The following is a 25,480-nucleotide window of genomic DNA, read 5'->3' as shown; positions in this document are numbered from 1 at the left end:
CTCTGGGCGGTGGGCCTAGAGCCCTCAGCTCCTTGCCTCTCTCACCATGAGGACTCCAAGGATCGGAGGAGCAGGAGGTTCCTGCCGTGGAGCACAGGCATGAACACCAGGAAGGCAAGGACCATGATCCCCAAGAAGAAGATGATCTGTTGCACCAGGAGCCCTGCAGGACAGGGAGGTGCAGGGGGACAGACATCAAGCTCTGTGGGACCCCAGCCCACCCTGGCACTCCCAGGAACCCAAGGGCTTAGGAATGGGGCAAACCTGGTTTCAGACCCCTGCTCTGCCGCTGCCTTAGCTGTGCCAACTAGAGCACGTTACTTTACCTCTCTGAACTTCGGGTTCTTCTTCGGTCAAATGAGGTCCTGGCCCCTACCTCAGCAGGCTTGCTGGGAGGATCCAATGATATAATGTCTGTGGCAACTCTTTGAAAACCACAAAGTGCTTTGCAAACGTTGTTTCCCCCCAGTTGTCCCCAAGCCCTTGGGGACAAGATTGCATTTTAAATTAGTGTTGCATTCCTACTGGCCAGAGTCCTGGCACACAGTTGATGCCAGAAACTCGTCTATGGAAACAACTGGCTACTTGTTTACACGAGGTCATGTGTCTAAAAGAGCTTGGGAGGTATAAAGTCTACCAAGAGGAGGAATTACAACTTTTTGCACTAGTAATTTCTTTTCTCCTTTGTCATTCTTCTTCTCCTCCCCCGGGGAGGTGAGGACCGAAGGAACCAGCAGGCAGGGAAATCAGGCCCTGGCTTTTGCCACTCTGGCCCCAGCCCCCTCCCATTTCAGAGGGCTTTATTCACTGCACTGCCCGTGGGGAGAATCAGAAACGTGCTAGAAATTAACCTCACCTAACCCTCTCAGGGCAGGACCCCCTTGGCAGCCCCAACGATGACCACAGAACCCTGCTTGCATACCCCCAGTGATAGGGATCTCATTATCTCCACAAGGCAGCCCACTGTGGCATAACCCACCCTCATGTAAGCAGGAATGTGCCTCCGTGAACTTCCCACCTTCCAGCCCTGGGTTCACCCTCTGTGTAAACACCTGGTGGCAGTGAGGGGCCATCCTCATGCGAGGGGTATCCTTTCCCCAAGGGCTTCTGCACCTGCCCCTCTCCCTCAACCTGAGTGAGCCTCCTGAAGGCAGAGAAGGCAAGGTGGGTCCCTCTTGTTGATCTCGCCCCAGTTTGCCCCAGCACGGGTAGACACCCAGGGGCAGCCAAGACCTGCTGAGAGCTCTCCCCTCCCCAGCTGGGAGGGGGCAAGGGGGTGCTCACCAAGGCAGGTAAAAGCAGTCTGGTAGGCACTGAAGCTCATCCAACAGAATATGGCTTGGCGGGAGGGGTGGGGACTCCGGGGCAGGGGGCCCAGGTCCAGGGCAGCCCCTCGGTACAGAGCTTGCAGGTTGACCCTGGTTGGGGGAAGGGGGTGAGGAAAGCAGAGATCTCAGGGAACACACACACTCCCTAAAGTCCTCCTCTGGGCCAGTTTCTGGCAGAATTCCCTGTCTCCTTACGACCTATGGCCACAGGCAGGAAAGCCAAGGGCTGTGGGAGCCAGACAGGGCTTCCTGGAGGAGGTGGTATCTGAGTAGAGTCTTAAAGGATGAATGAGTGTAAGTTTTAGTGCAAGGCAGAGATCGAGGGAGATGAGTTCAGGCGGAAGGCTCAACCTGAGCCAAGTCAGAAAGGCGAGGAAACGATTGTAGGAACGGAGAGTGACTCGCAGGAAGCGAGGTTCCAGGCAGGCAGAGGCTTGAGGGCCTTGAACGCCGGCCAAAGTAGGGCCAACCCTGTGGGAAAAGATCCCTGGGTAAAAACCCTGAGGCCTGGCAAATGCACACTCTGCCGTTGCTCCCCTTCCCACCCACGCTGCTCCTAACTAGAACCTTCTTCCCCACTCTGCTCACAGCTCACAGTGTGCGGGCAAGCGAGGCAGTCTGGGGTTCAATGGCCCATCACAATCTCTTCAGCGCCCCAGCACCAGCCGGGCCACCTCCACAGCCACGCTGGCATGTGGCAGGTTCACTCCAGGCCCTGTTTCTGACACTGTTCCCCCTGCCTCTGGCCACCCTTCCTCCCCCAACTCTTGCCTCTTCCAACCCCCGGCTTTCCCAGGCTGCCTTCCAGCCCACCCAGGTGGTCCCTTCTCAGAGGGCAAAGTCCACACCCCAGCTTGGGGTCTTCCAGCCCTGTATCACTCCCACCAGACAGGAAGCCCGGGAGGGTGGGCACGGCGAGGCCCCGCCTTCTCCACCCACCACAGGGCAGCTAGGCAGGCGGACACAGTGACCACCTGGGCCTGCAGTGGCTCTCCCCTCTTCCCAGACCCAGGGCTTTCCCCACAGGCCTCCTGGCTCAGGGTTCCTGCACCTCTTCCCCACAGCTGCACTGGGGAGTCAGAGCCTGCCACTGACCTGTGTGTCACCAGTGAGCGGATCAGCATGAGGAAGGTGAGTGAGCACGACAGGACCAAGGCCGAGATGTAGCAAACTGAAGGGGGAGAGAGAGAGCAAAGTGGACGGCCTCCCCGGGGCCCCCAAACTGCCGCCGGGGCGGGGCCCCGGGTAGGAGTCACCCCTGCCCCCCACCCACGCTCCGCCTTGAGTGGAGACCCCTTGCCACCACCCCCCCACCACCCCACCCCCTGTTCTCAGATGCAGTGCAAGTCAACATTCTCAGCGGTCTCCTGCCCAGCGACTTGGCGGCCAGGACAGGGAGAGGCCAGCTCTGAGGCTGCAGACCTGGTCTTCACATCTGTCTTGCTGCTTCCGTTGCGGCGTGTTGCATTCAGGCCTAGCAGGGATTGGGGGCTGCAAGCCTCCTGCCCTCCATCAACACCCAGCCTCAGTCTGCACCCTCACAACAACCCCACGGAAGGGGTACTGGGCTGACCAGGGGGCTGAGGCTCAGCGAGAGGGCCTGACCCACCAGTTGCACCGCTGGGAAGTGATGGCTTGAGACCTGCAATTGTTTCCAAGCAGACCCAGAATCAGCCCGGCGTGCCTGCCCCCTGATCGCATCAGTCACCCTAGGGAAGCGTTCCTGGTGTCTGTGTTCCATCCAGAGACTGGGGAGCAGGAGGAAACACACAAGGAGAGGCAGGCACTTGTTCCCTGTAGCCTCAGGTGTCGGAGAGGTGGGTCTCTGCACTGACAGCACAGCACGACCACCCGGAGCTGTTAAAACCCCTCGTGGCCCCGGCTGCACCCCAAGCCAATTAAATCAGAATTTCTGGGTGTGGGACCCAGTCCTTGGCTTTTGAATGCAGCCCGGGTTGAGAGCCACAGCACTGGGGGCTGCGCAAAGATAGAGCCTTAATGATCCATTTCAATCAGCCATTGACTGAAATCAACCAGGCCACCGACAGGTATTGAGGGCCTGCTAACTTCTTGAAGTTAGGCTGGTGTCGGAATCACCAGGAGGGCTTGTTCAGTCATAGAGGCTGAGCCCCACCCTCAGAGTTTCAGGAGTCTGGCAAGCGGCTTGAGCCTTGGGATTTTAAAAAAAGTTACCAGGTGATTGTTAGGCACAGCCAGGCTTGAGAACAACTGCTACCTAAGAAAGCACTAGGCACATGCAGCTCTGTCCTGCTCCTCTTGTCCTTCAGGAGCCAGCTCAGCACCAACAAGAGGGCGCTCTGGACCACCTTCTGCCAGGTGAGGGGCCTGTCTGTGAGCCTGTGCAGGTGAGTGAATGGGTTAACGTGGGGGGTTGGGGGAAGGCAGCCCCCTTGGCCCCAGGCCTGGCCATCTACCTCCGCTCCTTTCTTCCTCAGTTCGTTCCAAACCTGGGTCTCTCCAAATCCTGGTACCCACAAAATCCTCCTGCTCTCTGCTTCCTCCCCCCAGATAGATTGGTCTTCCCCCCACTGGGTTGAGGGCCTCAGTGACAAGGCTGCCTCTGTAGCTTTAACACCTGTTTTGCAGTAGGGAAAGTCAAGTCCAGAGAAGTGAAGTGGCTTGCCCAGGGTCACACAGCTTTTAAGTGATGGAGCAGGAGTTCCATCTGAGCTGTCTGATCTAGTCCACGTGACTCGGCAGGGCCCTCTGTGAGTGATGCTAGGCTTATGGTCCAGGTGCCCAGTGGGCAGCCGGAAAATAGGGTCTCGGGGTTCAGCAGACATTAGCTCCTCAAGCTAAGCACAGACCAAAGGGCCCCTGAGCCTGCATATAATCTCAGTCCCATCCCTGGCTTACTGAGTGGCTTTGGACATAGCTCTGGACCCTCCTGGACCTCAATTTTCCTCATCTGCGGACTAGGAGAGCAAACACTGCTCTGTTTGGCCCCTGAATCCAACAAGATCCAAAGTGGAAGCATTTAGGCTTGGAAGCTGCAGCAGGTGATTGTAAATGCCAGTGTGGTGAGTAGAAAAAGTCCACCATCCTGGACATGTCGCCTCCTGCCTCTGAGCCTCCATTTCCTGTTCCTGCAGATTGATGAGGCTGAGCTAACAGGGCTGCTGTGACCTTGGATGTGGGCCGATGTGGGCCACGTCTGCTCCTGCCTGTGGCCCAGGTGGCAGCCAACTTAGAAAATCTCCCTGGAGGCGTCATTTTCAGCCCACCTAGAACTTGTCACCTGTCCAACTTGTAGGGCCACATGTCCAGGGTAGCCTCTCGAATGGGAGCAGAGACGCTCAGGAAGGTGGTGGGAGTGGTGGTCAGGGAAGGAAGTGGTGACTGCACACATTTCTGCCCACCCCCACTTCCTGCCCCTTTCCGTGCTCGGCATGCCTGGTCTGCGGGGAAAGGATGATGTTAACAGTCAGGAACAACTGCTGAGCAGTCACACCTCCACCTGCAAGGCTGGCAGCCTAAGTTCCGACCATCCCGTGTTCCTCCTCGGAAGCCAGGGCGCTCGTACCAGCCCAGGACCCCCAAGTCAGCAGAGGGTGCAGGCCCAGGACTCCTGACCACCAGGCCTTGGCTCAAGGTGGTGGAGACTGTATTACTCTCTTAGCTCCACTCTGCCTGGCTGTGCGACCCCCAAGTGAATCCTTTCCCATGTGTCAAGGGGGGACACTTCTCAGTCTCCTCCACAGGGCTATTGGGAGGGCCTGGGAGGTAGTATAGGTGGATGACAGGACTAAGGGCTAAAGGAGGCATCAGACCCCAGAAGGGGAGGCTGGTATGGTTCCCCGGCCCACAGGCTCATTGTCAAGGGAGGGAAGGAGAAAGAAGATGGCCCAGGAGGATAGGGATTGAGGAAGAGAAAGCATCATCCTGCCCAACCCCACCGGCCCAGTGTCCCACGTCACTGCCTCCTTTCCTCCTTCCCTACCCTCAGCAAGGCTCAACGGGCTGTCCCTTCAGCCCACACATCCAAGGCCTTGCCCATCTCCATGCCCAGAGAGCCGCACCCTGGAGCCAGGGTGGGCGACACCACACAAGCTGACAAGGGGCTTGAGATGACTCCTTCAGGTCTCAGAGACTTGGAACTGGACGCTGCAACCAGCCCAGTTTGGAGGGGAGGCAGTTGAGACCCACACAGAGGAAGAGACATACCCACGAGCACCCCGCATGTCCCTGGCAAGCTGGGACTGAGCTTGGGTGTCCGGCTCAGGTCCCCCCAACGGGCCCTCAGGGACTCCGGGGAAGCCTCACCTTCCAGAGCCCACAGCTGATGCTTCACCAGCCCCACCACTTCCTGCCTGTCCTCTGAGAGCACGATCCCAAAGCCGGCCAGTAGGTAGGAGGCGTCCGTGGTGATCCCCGCCCTCACCTTCTGGATGGTGGGTACCACGCCCACCAGCAGCAGCAGGGCCACCTGGAAGAGCCCCAGAATGAAGGTGCCAGGACCTGGCCGTGCTCACACCAGGCGGCCATCCCAGGAGAAGCGTTTTCTGAGCCAGCAGGGAGACTTCGGGGGAGAAACTGCGGCGGCACACGGCTGCATCCACAGGGCCAGCACCCGCCAGAATTCTTGTCTGCCCCGAGAGCGGCGTCCTCCTGCCCCTACCCCGCACGCCGCGAGCAGATCTGACTTTGGCCTAACAGGCGGCAGCCGTGCTTCCAAGCGGCACAGCTGTGCACATCTGTCTCTCGGACAACTATCTAAACCTCAGAACATGAAATTTCCAATTTCCCATGTTGGCGAAAGCCGCGTCTCATACGGATGAGCCCAGGCTCACCGGGGTTCACGTTTTGGCTACCGTGAGGTATTAGCAATAGGAACTTGGCCAAGTCAAATCCACCTCTCTGAGCCTCAATTTCCCCCATCTGTCAAATGGAGAAAAAAATCCTGCTTATCTCCCAGGATTTGGGCTTTTTGGTTTTCTGGGGGTGTGCTGGGGGGGTGGGAGGGGAGTATTTCGTATTTCTTAAACACATATTCCTTCCTAACTGCCCAAATCTGCCTAAAACTTCCCAAATGCTCAAAGAGGAAAGTAATTCTATTTCCTCTATTTTACAGCTGAGCTAATGGGTTCAGAGACGTTGAATAACTTGCCCAAGGTCACACAGGAGGCAAATGATGGAGTCAGGGTTTAAATCCATGTTTGTACGACTCCAGAACTCATGCTCTGACTCTATCTGAGCCCAGTAGGAGTTGACACCCCCTCTCTTCTGGGTCAGCCAGCATTCCCAAGATGTCCAGAAACAGCTAGACAGGATTGTAGTTTGGGCTTTGGGGGAGCTGAGCTGGGCCTGTGCCATCCCAGGCTTGGGGGTTGGGAGCAGGGGTCCAGAGGCAAATGGCACTGCAGGAGCAGGACATACCTGGTAGATGGCTGTCCCCGTCAAGGTGGCCGAAAGCACCAGCTTCAGAGGGAGTCGGAATCCTGCAGTCGCCAAAAGGAGGGATGTGGGAAGCCCGGCACCACTCAGGCCTGGGAGCCCCCACCCCTCCCAAAGAGCCCAGAAAAAGGGCCAGGACTTACAGGACCCTAGACCACCAAAGCCAGGCCAGGGGCTTTCCCCTTGTCCCCAGCTGGGGCTGTTCCTCCTGACAGGGGTTCTGGGGGACGGGAGCCGGCCTCCCACTGCAGCTGTTTCGTGCGAGGAATGGGTGAGGTCACCTGCCACTCTTGACCTCAGCTCCCCACTCCATACCTCGCTGAGGAGTGTAGATGTAGTTTCCGTAGCAGATCCAGACCCGGGACAGGAAGCCGTGCTTGGAGGTGTGGGAGCTGCGGAAAGACCAAGGCAGGCAGGTGCCCTCAGGAGAAACCCCTGCCCTGAGCCCCAGCCCCAGAGTTTGGTTTATTCCTCGCTCTGCCCCACCATGCTGCCCAGGGACAGCCCCCCGAAACTAGCCTGCCTACCAGCTCTGCCCACTGGCCCACAGGGAATGCCTAGGACCTCACCTACTTTCCAGCTTCTTTCGGCAAAGGAGGGTCCTCAGATATTCCTCAGAGTAACTGCTCTGCAGCCCCTGTGGAGACAGACAAATGGACGAGCAGATGAGACCTGGAGATGGCGTGGAGCCATCCCTGGGTCCCTGGCTCAGGGAACCACAGTGGGCTCCACGAAAGCTTCTTGCCTGTAGTAGGGTGCAGAGGACTGACCTGGGGGGCGAGGTCCGTGCCCCCTTAAGTTGCCCTTTCTCCTCCACAAATATGAGACTATCAGTCTCCTAAAAATACTCAGTGTGAGCAGTTCTTCTTGAGGTCTGTCTCCAGCTCTCTCCTGCTTTAGCCACTGCTCACTGCTTCCCTCCTGGCCCACAGGCCTCTGCTAGCTGAGACTGGGGCAGAAGGGAACCTATGTCCCACGGGCACATCCCTGACCAGGACACAGGAGGGGGCCATTCCAGGTCACATCCCCCAGGCCTCTCCTCCGACTCCAGGGAGATCACAAGGGTCACGGGATTTGTCTAAGCCCCATCCCAGGCCTTAAGCGGCCTGCCAAGTGGCAGAGGCCCACGGTAAGATGGGGTTAGCCCCTGCCCCTGATCATGAGACTGCAAGCCTGTCACAGGTTGCCATGGCAACCCTGAAACCCAGGGAAGCGTGGGTCAGCTGGAAACTTGACTGGGTTCTTTGAGGCTTAAACCTCCCTGACCCAGGGCCAGAGAGAATTTTACTTCTCCCAGGACTTCTCAAGAGGAAAGGCATGCATGGAGGGAGAGGTGAGGCAGAGAAGATCCCTGGAGGGGGAAGGAAAGGGACTAGGCAGGGTAGAGACGTGCCCAGTGTTACCACGTAAGAGCCAAACCCAGAGTCGGGCGGGCCCACAGAGGACCCAGGGCGGCCACTAGAGAACCTGAGCCCACCCAGCCTCTCCCGCCTCACTCCCCTTCTGTCCTTGGGACCTTGGCTCCCTGTCTAGCTTCAGTCCCAGCCCCTCTCCAGAGCTCCAGGCCCATGGGCCAGCTGCCTGCCACACCCCCATGACCGCGCCCCATCCCCTGCACACGCGCGCACACCCACGGTCCGTATAGCAGCCACCTCCCTACTGTCTGTCCCACGTGCCACCTCAAGCCTGGCCTTCACCTTCCCCAACTGAAGGGTTAACCAAGCCCTTTCGGCATCGGAGTCCCCAACCTTTCCTGAGTCTGTCCCCCTCCCCCTGAGGGCCTCTGCGGGATGGTTTTCTTCCTCTCCTCCCCCACCAGGAAGAGTCCTTGACCCCCCAGTTCCATGCTAGCCCATGGCTGGGGGATGGGCCCCGTACTTCTCACATTGCCCTGTGAATCTTTGTTGCTGCCTGAATCCCCCCAGGGCACTGGGAGCTCCTGGAGGTCAGACACAAGTCAGTGGCTCTGAGTCCAGGGTACCTCGCCTGGGGCCTGACACTTGGTAGGTGCTTAGAAAGCTTCCTAATAAGATTGCCTTGTTTTGTAAGAATTCTCTCTCGTTATGATGTACCCACCCATCGATCTAAAAACTTCACAAATATGTGTTGAGTATCTATCGTGTGCTGAGAACTGGCCAGTGCTACAAATTGTGTGTGAACGAAACAGACACAAGCCATCTCTGCCCCTTTACTCCTCTTTTCCTACACCTGCTCACCTTCTCCTTATTCTCTCCCTACTCCAAATCCTTCCTGTCCTTCAGGGCCTCTACTGAAGCCTACCTCCTCCAGGAGGCTCCTCACCGCCCCCCAACCCCACCCCGGCCTCAGTTCTTCCAGCTCACCCCTTCATCTGCCTTTATCCAACCATATCCAACCTAGAATTGATTCATGAAGCGACTCTGCCCTGGGTGTTTCCTGAATCATGTCGGCATCTGCAGGGCTCCTAGTGGGCACACGGCTCCTGGCCTCTCTCATTTCTCCACCTGGAGCCTCTGTGTCTCAGAAGCAGAGCTCTGACTTCTGCCTTCTGGTCCACTTCCCTTTGTTGGGTCCCCATTGTGCATCCGGCGGGGTGCCCCAGGTATCCTGGGTGCCAGCTGAGGGCCTGGCCTAACCTTTGCCCTGGGAGGGGGGGACTACCCAGTCACTTGGTGACTCAACAAATATTTTCTGAGTACCTGCTATGTGCTATGCCCTACACGAAGCGCGATTGCCCACAGGGCACCAACAGACATGCAGGAGCTCAGGGTGTCGGGTGTGACCAGAAGCCCAGCCCAGCCCTGCCCCTTTACCTCAGAGCTCGCTCCTGTCCTGTGGCTGAAGCTTCTCACCAGCTGCACCGGGTACCAAATGCTCAGGAATCCGAGGCCCAGAAGCAGAGGCAGGGAAGCCAGCAGGGAGTAGTACTTGTAGATCTAGGCAGACAGACAGACAGATTTCCAGACACACTGACCTCCTGCCTTCCTCCCCCAACAGAAGGCCAGGATCAATTTCCCTTCCCGTTTCACTCCCACCTGCCATGAGGGTGGCCTGAGGCCTCTGGCCCACCCCCTACCTGGGCCACTCAGCACCAACACTCTCGCTTCCCCTTGTGAGGCCCTGTGGAGATGCTCACCCTCCCCCGGGTTCCCGGACTCCCACAGCCCTGGGAGGAGCCAAGAGAAGAAGCTATGTAATCCCCTCCTCCTTGCAGTGGGGTCTGAAACCCGGGACACCCGCTTTCTATGTTCCTTTGTTCCTGGGCTTTGGGCACAGGCCCCTGAAAATTAGAAGAGGGCCTAATTTTGTCTGTGTACAATTGCGACCTGGGCATCGAGGAAGTACATGCCCTACCTCCCGGCACCGAGACCTTCCCAGGGTTGGGCTCCTTCTGTATTCACTCACTTATTTGTTAGTTCAATACGTTTTTACCGGGAGCTCAGTAGGTGCCAGGCTCTGAGTGGTGAAAACGACCAGTCAAGTCCCAGCTCTCAAAGAAAGCAACCAATCTGCATCTCTGCCCTGAAGGATTGGTGTTATCAACTCCGTTTACAGGGGGGAAACTGAGCCTCAGAATGGTGATGTGGTTTCCTCAAAACACTTAGCATCACCTGGCATCATTTTGTGTATTTACTTATTGTGTCTTCCCTTCCGGAATGACAACTGTTGGGATGCCAGGGACTTCATCTGTCCTGTTCACAGCTGTATTCCAGTGCTTGGAAACATCCCTGGCACGGAGTATGTGTTTCAAATATGTTTGTGGAAGGAAAGGAGGGAGGAGGGAGAGAAGAAGCTGGGTTCAAGCTCAGGTTGTCTGGCTCCACCCTTGGGGCTCTAGATGGGGCAGCGTCACACCCCCAGCCAGCAGCCAGTGAACCAGGTTCTGAGGTTCTAGAATTCTCTTTTTACCCTCCAAGACCATCCCCCTACTCGGGGCTTGTCTTCCTCCATCACTCCTCGCCCCCACTCCAGCCTGACCAAAGGAAGGCTGGGGAGTCAATAATGGAGGCATTTCAGACTCTCCCTTTCCCCTCTCTGTGCCCTCCTAGACGGTGCTGAGGACAGGCCCAGCCTCGTCCCCTGTTCTTCCCACAGACGGCGCAGTGTGGAAGGGCCTGTGTTTACAGGAGTGGAGTTCTGTGCACAGTGGAAGGCAGCGGAGAAGCCCAGCACATAGATAAGAGGAGAGGAGCCGTGCTGGTTCACGCAGCCCTCCATGCCCCTCTGCCTCAGGCTGCTGCGAGTCCGCGGTTACCTTGGGTGCCTGGGGGCACTCTACCCTCTGCCACACCTGGACCCCGAAGTGAGCCCAGGACAGTGTGCTGCCCAGCAGGTGTGCGGCTCCGTGCCTGACCGTGGCACAGGCGGCCAGAGGGTAGTAGAGGGCAGGGTAATAGAGCAGGGCGAGTATCTTCCAGGGCCCTAGAAGGCAAGAGGGGCAGAGGGAGACACGTGCTGGAAAGGCAGATGTGGGGCCTGGGTTCAGCCCCCCCCCCCCCAGACCCCTCTCCTGCCTCCGCCTTCTGAGCCCCTCAGCTGGTTCAGTGAGCCAGAGGCCCACATTCAAATTCACGTTCTGACTAGTACCGGCGTTGTGATCTCGGGCAAGTTACCTCTGGGAGCCTCACTTTCTCCATCTGTAAAATGGAAATGGTGGTAGTATATTAGCAAAGACATCATGAGAAGACACATGTACAGCGCTTAGCACAGGTGCCTGGTCAGCTGTCAATAAACTTAAAGTTGCTACTTTATTACCTTTCCCTTCCCGGACCCTCCTCAGGGTCCTCCGGTGTGAGATGGGGCTACTACCCACCCTTTGCAGGGTCATTGTGAGGACTGGTTGATCTGAAGAGATCAGGTTGAGGACAGTGGCCCCTCTTGCTGGCAGCTGCCCTTTGCACCCTCGCTTCTTTGAGCCCAGCTCTCAATTCTCCAGAACCCCTCCTGCTTTCTCCCCACTCTCCTCCGTTCTCAGAGGGCTGGGCTGCCTGGGGGATTCAGCCTGTGCTGTTCTGGGGGTGGGGTTTGCACAAGAACAGAAGAGGCGGACAGGGCGGTAGTGACCCAACAGCTGGGACCCACAAAGGGCAGGTTTCATGCACTGTGGGAGCAGCTGGGAGCTTAGCGGGTCAGCATCTTCCGGGCAGTGGCTTACGACTCGGATGGGGGCTACCTGACTCGCTACAGAAGGGCCCGGCCCCATGCTCCGAATTCCCACCCGGTGCATCCCACCGATCTAGCCCCAGGGCCTCAGCTGCACTGGGTACCTCGGCTAGTGGATGAGGCCAAAGTCAGGAACGGCAGCGGGTCCTCGGCGGGGAATAGCAAACACAAGGAGCTGAGGAGGACCGTGAAGACAGCGGCAGGCACCATCCAGGTCCTGTCCCCAGCCAAGAAATCCACAGGGCTGGCGCAGACAGGGACAGGACAGGAGGGAGTCACTCAGGCCCTGTCCCCCACCCCCCATTCCCTTGTGCCACGTTCCATAAACCGGGGAGGTAGAGGTGGAAACTTTCCCGATGGAAACTGAGGCCCCATCACCCATTCATCCCACACGTGTTTGTGGGGTGCCTGCTGTGTACCAAGTTCTGGGCCTTGTGGCAAAGGGACTCCAGGACATCCCGCTGATACACATACACACAGTAGGAACAAGCCAGAGCACCGCTCCCTCCGCCCACCCTGGAAGCTCCGGGAAACAGCTGCCTCCACACAAATCAGTCTGTCTGGGCTGGCAAACCTTCAGAGAGCTCGGAGAGTCACAACATCCTTGTGCAATAGCCACCGCCCCGGCCTGGGTGTGGCCCGGGGCAGAGGGCAGACAGCGGGCACAGCCGTCCCAGGCCCTGGCCCTCTGGGTTCAGGGCAGGCCTCTCAGACCTTCCGCTTCTGTCATCCAGCTTCACCTCATGCCTCGAGAGCTCCGTCCTGATTCCTTCTTCCCTCCAAGCCCACAAGCTCTTTCCTGGGCCCACCAGTGACAGAAACCCCAGGCTAGTCCTCCCCAAAACCATCATGGCAGGACCCACCTGGGTGTGTGGTCTTGGCCTGGGAACGAGGCTGTCTACACTGGGGTTCCCATCACCACCTCCCCCAACACTTTGGTCTCTCCCGTATAAGCCTGCCCAGGCCCATCTCCTCAGGGCCATCCTTGTCCCAGGCTCTGGGGTCACAGGACTAAAGGAGATAGGGGAAGAAAGTACTAGCCACAGGGACTGGAGATCAGCCTCTCATGATCTGCCTTTAAACATCGGGGTCTGGTGATACCCTCAAGAGAAACGAACCCTCATGGGCACCCCCTGTCCAGACCATGGGCCGTCTGAGGAAATGTATTCTGGAGCCGGGCCCTGTTAGGTTTGTGTCTCCCTGGGCCTGGAACAGGAGCAGGTGGGCCTGAGCGGGTCCCCCCCACTTCCCTCTGGGGCTCGTGACTAAACTGAGAGCCAGGTAGGGGTAGGAAGAGCCCCCAGGCTGAAAGGATGGGGACGTCACCGAGATCTGAGCTGACGTCTAGGTACCTAACAAACCACCACGCTCCCAGAGTGGCTCCTGTCAGCCGGGCCACCTGAGTAGGAGTGCCCAGGCCTTGGTACCAACCTGGGCAGTCCAGGCCTGCCGTGCCCGCAGCGGGGCCGGAGCTGGCGGCGCCTCACAAGCACAGCCAGCATCAGCAGCACAAGGATCTGAAAGGAGAGCACAGAGCAGGACGTGGGTGCCCAGGCCTTTCCCTGAGGGGCTGAGTCTGAGGGCTTGGCCTCAGTGCCCAGGACGCCCCCTCCCTCCCCTTCCCCCAGGGCACAAGCATGAGGCATACTGGGGACTGGCCAGAGAGAGGTGGCCAAAGTCTGAGAGGTTGGACTTGGCTGCACCCTGGTTGGGGTCCTCACCCTGGGAGAGCTCCCGGGGTCCCCCCTCACCAGCCTCAGCAGGGAACGCAAGAGCCCCTGCCCGGCCTGGCAGTCGGTTGCAAGCCAGTCCGGACTCAGGTTGGACTCACCGACAGCACAGCCAGGCAGGCGTGGAGGAGGCCGGACAGCACGCTGGGGTGACAGGAGGGCACTTCCCTGCAGAGCGAGGGAAGCCTGGGTCAGGGCCGTGTAGGGACCCCCTTGGGTGTGCAGCCAGGGTCGGGGTCCCAGGCGGTCTACCCTGGGGCTCCACCCACCACCCCCCTCAACCCTCCGGTCTCTCCTACACAGGCGTGCCCAGTTCCACCTTCTCAGGGTCACTCCAGGGTTTTCACACCCCTCGTGGTGTGCCAGCCCCGTGCCAAGCTCTGAGGTTACAGCGCTGAAGGAGACAGGGGGCTCCCAGGGGAAAACATGGGAGAAACAGAGTGGGCCAGCTGGACCTGGACCCCTCTTCTTTCTCACCCACATTCTTCCTATCCTTCAAGGCCCACTTCATTCCTCCCTCCTCCAGGAAGCCTCCCTGACTGCTCCAGCCCTCATAGACCTCTCCTTCTCGGCACAGTGGTTGAACGTCATTGCCTGGGTCAAGCAATCAAGTGTTTGGCCCTATGATTTGGCCCTTTGATTTGAGTTTAAAAGATGGTTAGCGCCTGCTGAGGCAAAGAAGGGGAAAAGTAGCTCCGTGTAGAGGAAGGAACATGAGGCAGCCGAGTGACAGGCAGCAGACCGTGTGGCTGGGGCCAGGCACTTTCAGTTTACAGTCTACAGGGGGGAGGGCAGGCCAGAAGCAGGTCGCAGCAGGCGTGAGAGGCACTAGGGAGCCACTGAGGTGTCTGAACAGGGCAGTTGTTCTGGATTTGGGGAGATTTCTGTGATTCAATTTGAATCCCAACAGCAGCAAGTAGCACTTACAAAGAATTTGACTAAGTGCCAGATGCTGTCTGTTCCCTGTCTTAACTCAGGCATTATCTAAGAGGTGGGTGCTATCATTATCCCCCTTGTTCAGACAAGGAGACCAAGGCTCAGAGAGGCTAAGTATCTTGCCCAAATCACACAGGAAAGCAGCAGAGCAAGGATTCGAACTGAGATCACCTGGCTCCAACGCCCACATCTGACCAGGCGGGAGAGGTAAGGAGCATGGAAGGAGGTTTTAAGTCGAACCGTATGAAATGGTCATTTCCGTACATCAAAAATCTTTGAGAATCGGCATTTTCAAACAGTTGAGCACAAGCCGTGGCTGGGGAAGGGGGATGGCAGGGTGCGTCTCAGAGGTGTGTAGGAGGAAGGAGGTACACGCCTGGAGACGGGATAGTAGAAGGAAGGGGAGTTTCCAGAATGACCGCTGAGTTCTAGGCCTTATTCCAAGATGAGAGGTGAGGACCAGAATCACATGTGGCCAAGGAAGCCCAGGCTGGGTCTCAGACACTCAGGGACAGAGGTCAGACTGCAGTGGTGAGGACACTGAAGCAGAGGGGCAAGACCGCTGTTCCTAGACGTTAGGCTCTGAGCCTACAAAGGGCCCCACTCAGAGGGAAAGGCAAGCACATCTCTCTGGGTTGGGAGGGAAAGGCTGGCTGGCTGATGTGGGGGCCTGATACCCTCCCCCCACCGCCACAGCAGAAGGGCCTGGTGTTGGCCTCTTGCTGGGAGGCAGGCCAGGAGGGAAGCCTCCAATTCCCCTTTGAAGTGAGGGGGCGGGGGAGGCGAGTGTCATCCTGGACGGCTGCCACAGGCATCTGTGTCCCCAGGCTCTGGCTGAGAAGGTCAGTGTTGGTGAGGAGGGGATAACACATGGGCACACAACCGGGTCAGAGGGGCTCCGGGGGGTAGGAAAGGGCCAGCTCGGCTTACTTGGAGCAGTCCTGTGCCCACAGAAGACCCCAGATGACACAGCTCACCCCATCAGACTCACTGCCCACCCCCCAAGCTTTTCTACCATGAGGGCCCCTGGCTAAGTGTGACCAGGAGACTGAGTCCAGCCAGCCACTGTCACCAGTGCCCACCAGCCCCAACCCCAGCCTGTTGGGGCACACTGACGTGCCAAGGGGGACTACCATCAGGAACTCCTCAAAGCTTTGTGCACCATCTCCCTGGGGTGTCTGACTCACTCAAGGAGAAGTGAGCCCAAGTTCATCTCCTTGGGATTCCCCTGAGCTTCCACCTTCGGGGGTGGGGTTTGGGGGACAAGCAACTAGACTTGGATTGGCCAAGTAAGTCGACTCAAGCAAACCTCCTCATTCTTCCCTGCGGTGGGAGGAGGGAGCTGCAAATCCCAGATGCCACGCACATGACAGGCAGTGCTCCCGTCACGCAGGCCCTGCTATGTGCCCAACTTCATTCTGAGCCATATCTGAAGAGCCCGGCCCCAACCAATCCCCTGGGGCCCTGAGGCTCCCAAGGACTCAGCTGCAGATTAAGGTCTTAACCCAAGTCAGGATCTGTGCGCTCATGGGTTCCTGGGCCCCTCCCCGTTCTGCTACTTCTCCCGCCCCCAAAATATGCAGCAGGGACGAGGGGAGCCCACAGGCTGTCCAGATCAGCTCGGGAAGGGGGTGGGAAACCCCTTGCTGACCGCGGAACTGCTGACCAGGTGGCCAGCATCCTGAGTGCTCCAAACAACAGCAGCCTCCCCCAGGCCTGGGTGGGGCCTCTGTCCCCGCTGGGTGACCCAAGCCTGGCCCAGCCGAAACCCCAGCCCCTGGGGAGGCACACAGGCATGTCTCCTTCTCCAGTTTCCACTGTTGATGGAGAGCAGATGTGTATACATCTGGCTCCGCACCCCGCCCCCCCCCCAGCCTCACCTTTCCAGTACTGTAAGCCCTCAGACAGAGGAGGGGGGGTGGGGGTTGGGGCCAGGGCCAGGAACAGGAAGGGGAGAACAGGGCTCTGGGGCCCACACAGGCGAGGAGTCCTCGGCGGCCTGTGGGGCCCAGGGAACCCCGGCCCCTCTGCCGGGGTGCTCAGACTCAACAAAGAGAGGGGCTGGCAAGTCCTCTGGCCGCACTTGACCGCGCTGTGGTTGCCCCCTGCCCCTGGGCTCGCCTGAGCACTCCTGCAAAAACGAAAGGACCCCCTCATCTTCATGGAGACTCAGAGCCAGCCAAAGGCAACAGGGTGGTATGTTTCCTCAAGGACTTTCTTTCTTCAGGTCTCCCCCTGCCCTGGCCTGCCCAGAGAACCTGACGCTTGTGAACACCACGCCCCAGATGGTCACCACAGGAACCAGTAACCCCTTGAAGGCAGGCCCAACTTCCCTCAACCACTCACCCGGCACTCACTCTCCAGCCCAGCTGGAGTCACCCAGGGAGCCGCCCCAGACTGGCAGGATCTGAATTTGCAGGGATGGGGCCCAGGAGGTTGTATTTTTAACAAACCACACGGGTGCTTTGTAAGTGACAGTCCAGCCCAGGTCCCGCTCAAGTACCAACATCAGGGCAAGGGCTGTTATTCCCATGTAACAAGGGTCTGAAGCCCAGAGAGGCTGTAACTTGCCAAGGGTCACACAGCAAATGAGCGACATGGTTCATCTTAGCAGTCCTGGCCCAGGGGCTTCCCCATCCCCCCACCGGTGACCTTGGCCACACCCCACCCTCCTGGTGGACAGAGCCAGGGCTTCCAACTTACCCCTCTGGCTGGAGCTCCTGGCCACCCTGGGGCTCGTCGATGTACCAGTTGCCATAGGAGTAGTCATCCGTGGCTTGAGAGGAGGTCTGGTTCCCCACCGCCTGGGACGACATTCTCTGGCCTTTCTCCTTGCCCCCGCCCCCAGACAAGTCAGGGAAAAAGCCACCACCGATATGAAAAGAGGCTTAGGAGGGGAAAAAAAAAAAGGAAGAAAGAAAGAAAGAAACCCAAACAAAAAACGTTTCTCTTTAATCCTAAAGGTTAGTTTCTTGCTTTTAGCTCTCTGGAAAAGTCTGTCTGGGAGAGAGGGCCAGGGCAGGCTGGCACGGGAAAAGGGGAAGGGCTTTTTGCGTCCCTTCCCGTCCCTTCCCGCCCCGTCTTGCCCGTTCCTGCTGGAGATAGTTATCCCCTTGGGAAGAATGCACCCCTCAGGGTCCTTAGGTTCTTGCTGGAGCACCTGTCGGTCTGACCCCCAGCCTTTGTGCAAAGGACCATTTTCAAAGAAAGTTTGTCCAATCCAAGCTGCCCACGGAGAACCCCCCCTTCCTTCCCCCTCCCCAAAGCCACCCAGACCTACCCACAGACACACACTCAAGGAAGGGCAGGGAGGAAGGAGCTGCAGAGATGAAAGGGTGGGCGGGCAGCAGGCAGGCCTAAACAGCCTGGACCCTCCCAGCTGAGCTCCAGGTCATTTCTGCCCTCAGGGATTGAACCCAATCCCCCTCTTTGTTCGGGCTCCCTCGAGATACCACTCCACCCACCCCCTGCCCAGCCTTAGCTTGCCCGTCTCTGGCTCCCTTGGCCCTCCTGATGGGATCCCATCATGGTCCTGACAAAGTCCCCCTCCCGGGGCAGGAGGCCCCAGCTCCACCTTGCAGGGGTGCGGCCAGGAGGGTCGGGCGGGCACCTGGCTACACACACATACCTGCCCCCAGCGCCTGCCCCGAAGGGCCCACAGCTTTGCCCACTGTAACTGCAGCGCGCCAGTTACACACAAATCCAGCGTCCTGCAACCCAAGGAGACAGCTGGAGCTGGGCTCGGGGTGGAGGCGGGGAGGGGGAGTCTAGCCAGTCCTTCTCCTGGTGTTCCATGAAGGAGGCAATATGTGTCTCACTGGTAAACCCTTCTAGTTTCTCCGACTTGATTTCACAAGGAGATAACTCACCCCCACAAGGCGGAGATTAGTCCTTTAAACACAAACCAGACCCACGAGTATGCGTATGCGAGAAGGGTCCCTCCGGTCTCCTGCTCCTCCCAGGCTGTGGGGTGAGGGTAAGGGAGGCAGGGCCTGGCAGAGGCTGGGGCTTCCTCTGCATCCTCCCTCCCCTGAGAGGCTGCACCCCTGGCCAGCTCCCCTCCCCCTCCTGGCCCCAGCTCAGAAGGGAGGCAAGATGTAGATAAAGACAGAGAACAGTTCTCAGGCCCCTGTCCCAGGGTGGGGGTCAGGCCCTCTGAACCTTTGAAGGTCCCTGTCTTTCCAATACCCCAGAGGGGCCCTGGGACATGGCCCTCCCAAGCTAAGGTATTCATTCAACAGGATTTTTTTTTTTAAAGGCATTCATCCATTTATTCTTTTTATTTTTTGTTAAGTTTATTTATTTTGAGACGGGGAGCGGGAAGGGGCGGGCGGGGCGGGGGGGGGGGGGGTGGGCAGAGGCAGACTGAATCCCAAGCAGGCTCTGCACTGTCATCACAGAGCCCGATGCAGGGCTCAAACTCACGAACCTTGTGATTATGGCCTGAACCAAAATCAAGAGTTGGACGCTTAACCAACTGAACCACCTGGGTGCCCCCATCCATTTATTCTTTTTTTTTTTTTTAATTTTTTTTAACGTTTTTATTTTGTTATTGAGAGACAGAGAGAGACAGAACATGAGCAGGGGAGGGGCAGAGAGAGAGGGAGACGCAGAACCCGAAGCAGCTCCAGGCTCTGAGCTTCCAGCACAGAGCCCAACGTGGGGCTCGAACTCACAAACCGAGAGATCGTGACCTGAGCCAAAGTTGGTCGCTTAACCAACTGAGCCACTCAGGCACCCCTCATTTATTCTTTTAACAAAAATTCATTGAACAATGACTAAGTGGAGGCACTATTCTGGGCCCTGGGATGTGAGAGTTTACAGTGCGGAGGGGACAAGCGGGTAAATAACCTGGAGTCTGAGTCTTCCTGTCTACAAAGGGAAGGTACAGAATGCTCTGATGCGTACCAGAGGAAACTGAATTTGGTCCGGAAAAGTGGAGGATTCCTGAAAAAAAAAAAAAAAAACCTTTCTGTGGAGATCTGAGGGCAAGGAAAAATCAGTGAGCGGAGAGTGGGGGTCTTGAGGGTGGGAGTGGGGGTAGAAGGAAGTGTGTTCCTGATAGAGTGAACAGCCCTGGGGGAGGCTCAGAGGAGACAGAGCTTGAAATCCTAAAAGCTCCCCATGTAAATTTAATAGCCAGGCCCACAAGGCTTTCCAGGATTAGGGCCCGAGTTCTCTGTCAGCCTCGGTCGCTCCCCCTCCTTCCCAAATGGCCCCTCTTCCAGGAAGACGGCTCAGAACTCCCGCCCCACCCCACAGAGTTGTCAGTGTCAGCTGACGCAGAACAGAGTCGGCACTTTGTGTGATGCGATGAGGGAGCCCACACTTCCTGTCTGATCCCAGGAACCTGGGGTGAATCCAGCCTCCCAGGCCTGGCTGTGACGTCCTGGGGGCAGGGCTCTGCCTCAGTTGCTTCTTACTCCCTTATTCTGCTGATGCACAGTATGGGGCTGTCCGGTGACAATGCCTTTATAAACTGGGTTTGCAAAGCCATGGCTTGCTCTAGTGACCGTCACTCCCCCAGGGGCCAGTCCGGGGCGCGCCACTATTTCTCCAGCCAGGCTTTGCAGAACTCTCTACTCCAACACCAGAGCCCCGCACTCCCTTCACTGCTGAGGAGTTTTGGACCCCCAGCTTAGAGATCAACTGAGTCCCATCTGCTCTTAAATCCCCATCATGATACCTCCAACAATTGGAGTCCAGTCTGTGATGGGGAGCTCATTCCCTCTATGTTCATAACTGGACCATCTTGCCTGTCAGAGACCGTTTCCTTCCCTGGAGGGAGCCTCCCCGGTCTGGTTTGTTCATCCATTCATTTAGCCAACAAAGGTGGATTGCATGCTGATTATGCACCGGGGAAGGTTCTACAGACTGAGGATGTAGCAATGAGCGAGACAGGGAAGCCAACGTGTACCGGGGCAGTGGCGAGACGGCCGTGTCATGAGTGCTGAGAGGGAAAATAAACTGGGACAAGAGAAGAGACACAGACAGCAGTTGGCTGCGTTAGGCTGGATGGTCAGGAAAGCCCTGGTGAGGAGGTGACCTTGGGGCAGAGACCTGGACGAAGAGAGGGGTACCCAGCTGGGCACCTGGATGGAAAGACATCCAGGCTGCCTGAAGGAGTGTCTCTCAACCTCGGGGGCTGCAGCTACACTGGCAGGGAGGGGCCCTGCAGAGCCCAGGCCTGGTGCCTCCCCCACAGTACCTCTCCCCTAACCAAACCCTGCCCCCTCCCCAAAAGGGACTTCCAGTTAATGCCTTCCAGTGGCCTCTCCCCACCAGGGCTACTCCAGTGCCCATGATATCACCTCCCTCCTCACCAGGGAGATGCAGAGGCCGTCTTCAGGGAGGCCCTAACCGGAGGTGAGGAAGTTGCGAGCTTTGTCCCTCTCCTTGGGTGTGGGCACAGCTGACAGAAGGCAGCCTGGTGCCCAGTACCTTGATCAGGGCCGTGCTGGAAACAGGCAGGAGCAGGCCCAGGAGGAAAGAACACAGTTTCTATATAGCAAAGAGAAATGCCCTGGTTGGGGAGGCAGCCTACCTGAGCCCTGGGGCTGGCTGTGTGATCCTGAGTGTTCTCTTGGCCTCTCTGGGTCTCAACCCTGCCTCTGCCCCAGGAGGGGTGGGGCTACCAGCCTGGAGATTCTTTGACTGTGGGCTCTCCTCTCCCCAAGGCCACTATTCACTGCTCTCAATGACTTCATGGCCCAAGAATGTAGAGCTAGCACACCAGGCACTGGCTGTAACAAGAAGGTCAAAGCCACAGAGGCTGTGACTACCCAAGTGTCCCCTGTTGTCTTCTAGCCACCCTCCTGGTCCCCAGCCTCTCCATTCACTCTGGTGGGGGTAGAGAGGGAGGCAGACCGGGTCGAAGATCCATGGTTTCTGGGTGGCCACATGGCTCAGGCTGGGAGAGGGACCCCACTCCTTGAGCCCAAAGTACCTCCTCGGCTTGGAGCTGGAAGAGCTTGGCGCTTGCATCTGTAAAACGGGAGGGTTGGCTCCAAGATGTTAGGAAAGATGTCACCTGACCAGACTGCAAGCTTGCCAGGAAATGTAATGAGAAGAGAAGGATGGTAATGATGTGCTCCTGAAGAATTTCTCCAAAGTCCTGGTGGCAGAGTCCACAGCCTACCCACTGGAATTGGCTTTTTTTTTTTAAATGTTTATTTATTTATTTTTGAGAGAGAGAGCACAAGTGGGAGAGGGGCAGAGAGAGAAAGAGAGAGGGACAGAGTAGGCTCTGAGATGTCAGTGCCGAGCCCGATGCGGGGCTTGAACTCATGAACTGTGAGATCACAACGTGAGCTGAAGTCAGATGCTTAACCAACTGAGCCACTCAGGTGCCCCTAGAGTTGGCTTTATGGGGTGACTCATACCCAGAAGAGTCAGAGACTGGCACTTGCCATCAGGAGAGAAGGGGCTGGAGAGTGGAGGCACTTCAGAGACAGACTGCAGTAACTCAGAGAAGAGAGGTAGGGAGGGGGAATAAGGCTATGTCTTGGGCAGTCTTGGAGGCTTCCCGGAGGAGGGGGCTTGGAGCAGGGTCCCGAGGTCAGACAGGGTCAGCAATGGTAGTAAGAATGAGGTGTCTTAGTAGAGCTGAGAAGGGGAGTCTGGAAGGCAAGAAGACAGGGCAGGGGTCAGGGCCACCTAGCTGTGACCTGCATAAGCCCATGTGGGCACAATCAGATAAGGCTGATGCAAATACCTAAGGGGCAGCCCAGGCCAGAGCTCCCAGCTGGGCACAGATTGGGGGGTGGCTAAGCCCTGTTCACTGTAGGAGGGGGTCACGAAAAGCTTCTGCGCTCTGCGAAGATAAGGGTCATCTGCTACCTGGGCCTGGCACAGGGCTGCCCTGCTCTGCCCCGAGGGCTGGAGCTGGCCCACGAAGGCCTTGGGACCTTGGGACGACAGGGCTTCCTTCCTCCCCATGTTTTTGTTCAAGTTGATTAAATCTCAGGAATGTTTGCATCCAGGAACAGAGGCCCACATGTGTGCCTTCAGCAGCCTGTGGCTATCAAAATCCTCAAAGGGCAAAGTGCTAGGCTTAGAGGGAGTTGACAGTGGGCCAGAGGGAATAAGGAGGGCCAGCAGCATCCCCCAAATCACAGAAATACCCCAAGGATTCCCAGGTCCTCCAGAGCACGTCCAGAATCTCAGTAATATCCTCAGAATTCTAGTAACACCACAAGAACTCCCGGAACCACAGTATCACCCCCATGAACGCCCAGAACTTCAGTATCACACCGGATCCTCTGATACACCCCAGAACCTTGGCCACAGTCCAAGGACCCTGAGACACTGGCAAATCAAGCACAGGTTGGTCAGAACCATGGTGAGCAGTTGCAGAAGGTCCAGAGACCCCATTGCCCACGACCCTCCCATCCTTGCTCTGGGCTCTCCGAGTTCAACTGCACCCCACAAAAGTTCCACAACACCCAAACCTCAGTGACAAGTCAGAGCCTCAGCAACACCCCCAGTCCCCAGCAGCACAGCAGAGAATGCCCAAGGGGTGTTTGGCCCGGGAGTAGGGAGTGGGAATGTGCCTGCCTGTGCAGCTGGGCCCCGCCCCTGGGGTCCCCCGTGGATAGGCAGCCGGTGCAGGTTCAACATTATGCGGGCCCGTGAGCTCTGGGTCTGTTCTCACAGTGCCTGTGTATCGAATTGCCCTTGACACACACAGGTTCATAACCTGGCCCCAGACGGAGCCTGACCCCTTTCAGTGGCTGGAGGGCATGTTATCAGCTACTAAGCTCTTGGGGGGAGAGTGTGGATGGCTCTCTACCTCTTACCTCTCTACCTCCTACCTCCCTTGCTACATGGGAGCATCAGAAGCATCACCTGACATGCCCTTTCTGGAATCCTCCCCTCCCCCTCACCAACAACATCATCATACATGAGGGACTTCGGCCAGCCTGCTCTGGTATGAGTGTAAACCCGGGTGAGAAGTAGGAGGAAGGCAGCCGGCTGTTGCAGGGAAAGACATGTTCTTCCCTTCCCGGAGCGCTAGGCTAGAAATGACTCAGAGGAGGGAAGCTAGAGGGGCAGCTTTCAGCTCAGGACAAAGGTAGCTTTCTTACCATCACAGAGTAGTGAGTCCCCTGTCAGGGGAGGCAAACAAGAAGAGGCTGGTAACATCAAGATGCTACAGATGGTTTTCTGCCTTCAAAGGAGGACTGGCCACAGGGCCGTGAAGATCCCTCAGCTCTAAGAGCCCCGATTCTCCCTTCCAAGCACGTGCTCCCTGGAGTGATGCCACCGTGCTCGGGCCTTGACACATAGACTTCGTGCTGCCTGCCTTCTTCACTGAGGAACTGACTCTGGGCAGGTCCCCTGAGTTCTCTCCCTCTCTCTCTCTGAGCTCTCTCTCCTTGTTCCCTGCTGGCCATAGGACAGGGTTCTCCATCAATCTCTCACAGCAAACTGTACTCAGACACGACTCTACTGATGTCTCCCTGTCTTTAGAGCCAGCTCCCCAGTACAGCCATCTCCAGGTCTCCAACTTCATCCCTCAGAACTGTTCTACCCTACCATTCCGGCCACCTTCCTGCCTCCAAGCCTTTGTTGGGGCTCTGACCCCCCCCCCCACTGAAGTACCTTCTCCCTGTTCCCCCACCTCTTCTGGTCTTACCCGGCCTGCAAGGCTTGGCTCCAGCCCCAGGGTGCTCCCCAACAACTGAGGTCTCCTCCTCTGAGAGCCAGCACCAGCTCTGGCTGGGATCCCGGAAGGCTGGCTGGTTGTGCAGTCTCAGCAGATGGCCCTAAGCAGGGTCCCCAGCACCTGCTTTAGAAGGTGTTTGATCTCCTCCTCCCGGAAAGGCAGATCCCTCCTTCTGCGGCTCTGGCCCTGCCCCTCCTCCCACCCCTCAGGCCTCCTGCCCCCCCCCCACCCCAGGCCTCCCGCTTGTGATTCCAGGATCAGAGAAGCCCACCCCACCCCCATCTCTCCAGTTCAGGCCCACAGCCAGGCTGGGCCCCACACAGCACACAGGACGGCTTGTCTCAGGAGGAGCCTCTCCACCCCCACCTCCAAACCATTTGCCCGAAACTTGATCTCCCTGGCCCTCAGAGTCACCTCTGGTGGAGAAGCCTGCACAGGGCTTTGATGGCTGAGTTTCCCCAGCTGTGGCCCTGGAAGGGCTCAGGAACCCCCTACCTACCCTCATTTGTCACCATCCATCACTCCCGGGGGGCCACTGCCTGATGAATTGCTCCACGCCAGAGGGGAACCACCAGCTAAGCTTTTAATAACCAGATCGGCCTCCCGCTGCTGGCCAGCTGGGCTGAGGGCCCTGACCATGGGAAGGGGGACTTTGCAAACAGCACCGGAAAAGAGGAAGGAGGCTCAGAAGATGCTAACACGTGGTGCTGTGGCAGGCAGGGAGGGGAGGCAAGGGATAAAGATGGGGACCGGAAGCAGAGCACTAAATTCCCAGGAGAAGGATCCCTGGGGAGACACCTTCCACCTCCCTGAAGGAGAAGGGGGTCCAGTCAATAAAAGGGTGGGGCAGCCTAAGGAACACAGGCTTTAGGACGTGAGATTGGCTTCCGTGACGGTGACGACCCCGGACAGAGGGGGCACAGCAGTGAGAAGAGATTTTACATAGAAAGGGGTAAACTACAACACAGAGAGAATTAACTTCTGGCCCATTTTCAGGAATCTATCCTCAAAGAACAGTGGTGTACATATGCAGGGAAGATGCCCAAGGAGGTTCATACTGCACAACTTGGCAACGAGCTCAACATCCATCGACGAGCTTTGCTAAGTCGGTACAGTAAGGTACTATCGTCGGTCACAAAGAGTGAGGTGCTTCTTCCAGGACTGGCATGGTGGGACCTCCAAGACATAGGGACGAGTATAATAATCATGAATGCAAGTTGCTGAGCAATACCTAAATCACGATCCCATTCTATGCTCCTTTA

The 25,480-nt window shown here is 57.6% G+C and overlaps 1 protein-coding gene and 1 long non-coding RNA gene across 2 annotated transcripts in view; one reads left to right on the top strand and one right to left on the bottom strand.

Annotated features, from left to right (window-relative positions):
- The window catches only part of STRA6 (signaling receptor and transporter of retinol STRA6), a 24,134-nt gene extending 2,932 nt beyond the window's left edge, over positions 1-21,202 (bottom strand). The window contains exons 1-16 of the mRNA XM_042988412.1: positions 21,096-21,202; positions 19,460-19,498; positions 17,255-17,438; positions 13,717-13,783; positions 13,317-13,402; positions 11,990-12,129; positions 11,336-11,359; positions 10,978-11,144; positions 9,536-9,658; positions 7,313-7,380; positions 7,059-7,135; positions 6,726-6,787; positions 5,613-5,775; positions 2,424-2,499; positions 1,285-1,418; positions 46-163 (exon numbers count right to left, since the gene is read on the bottom strand). Coding sequence (XP_042844346.1) covers positions 46-163; positions 1,285-1,418; positions 2,424-2,499; positions 5,613-5,775; positions 6,726-6,787; positions 7,059-7,135; positions 7,313-7,380; positions 9,536-9,658; positions 10,978-11,144; positions 11,336-11,359; positions 11,990-12,129; positions 13,317-13,402; positions 13,717-13,783; positions 17,255-17,367 — 1,418 coding nt within the window. The 5' untranslated portion in view covers positions 17,368-17,438; positions 19,460-19,498; positions 21,096-21,202. The remainder of the gene's footprint in view (positions 1-45; positions 164-1,284; positions 1,419-2,423; positions 2,500-5,612; positions 5,776-6,725; positions 6,788-7,058; positions 7,136-7,312; positions 7,381-9,535; positions 9,659-10,977; positions 11,145-11,335; positions 11,360-11,989; positions 12,130-13,316; positions 13,403-13,716; positions 13,784-17,254; positions 17,439-19,459; positions 19,499-21,095) is intronic.
- Positions 3,517-25,480, top strand: LOC122239426. The gene is made up of 3 exons (XR_006218508.1): positions 3,517-3,694; positions 14,688-14,758; positions 25,215-25,480. It is a non-coding gene; the product is annotated as an uncharacterized LOC122239426 (long non-coding RNA).

This window comes from Panthera tigris, chromosome B3, assembly GCF_018350195.1.
Source record: "Panthera tigris isolate Pti1 chromosome B3, P.tigris_Pti1_mat1.1, whole genome shotgun sequence".
Taxonomy (NCBI): Eukaryota; Metazoa; Chordata; class Mammalia; order Carnivora; family Felidae; genus Panthera; species Panthera tigris.
Note: the sequence above shows the minus strand (reverse complement) of the source record. Positions and strands in the feature narration are given on the sequence as shown.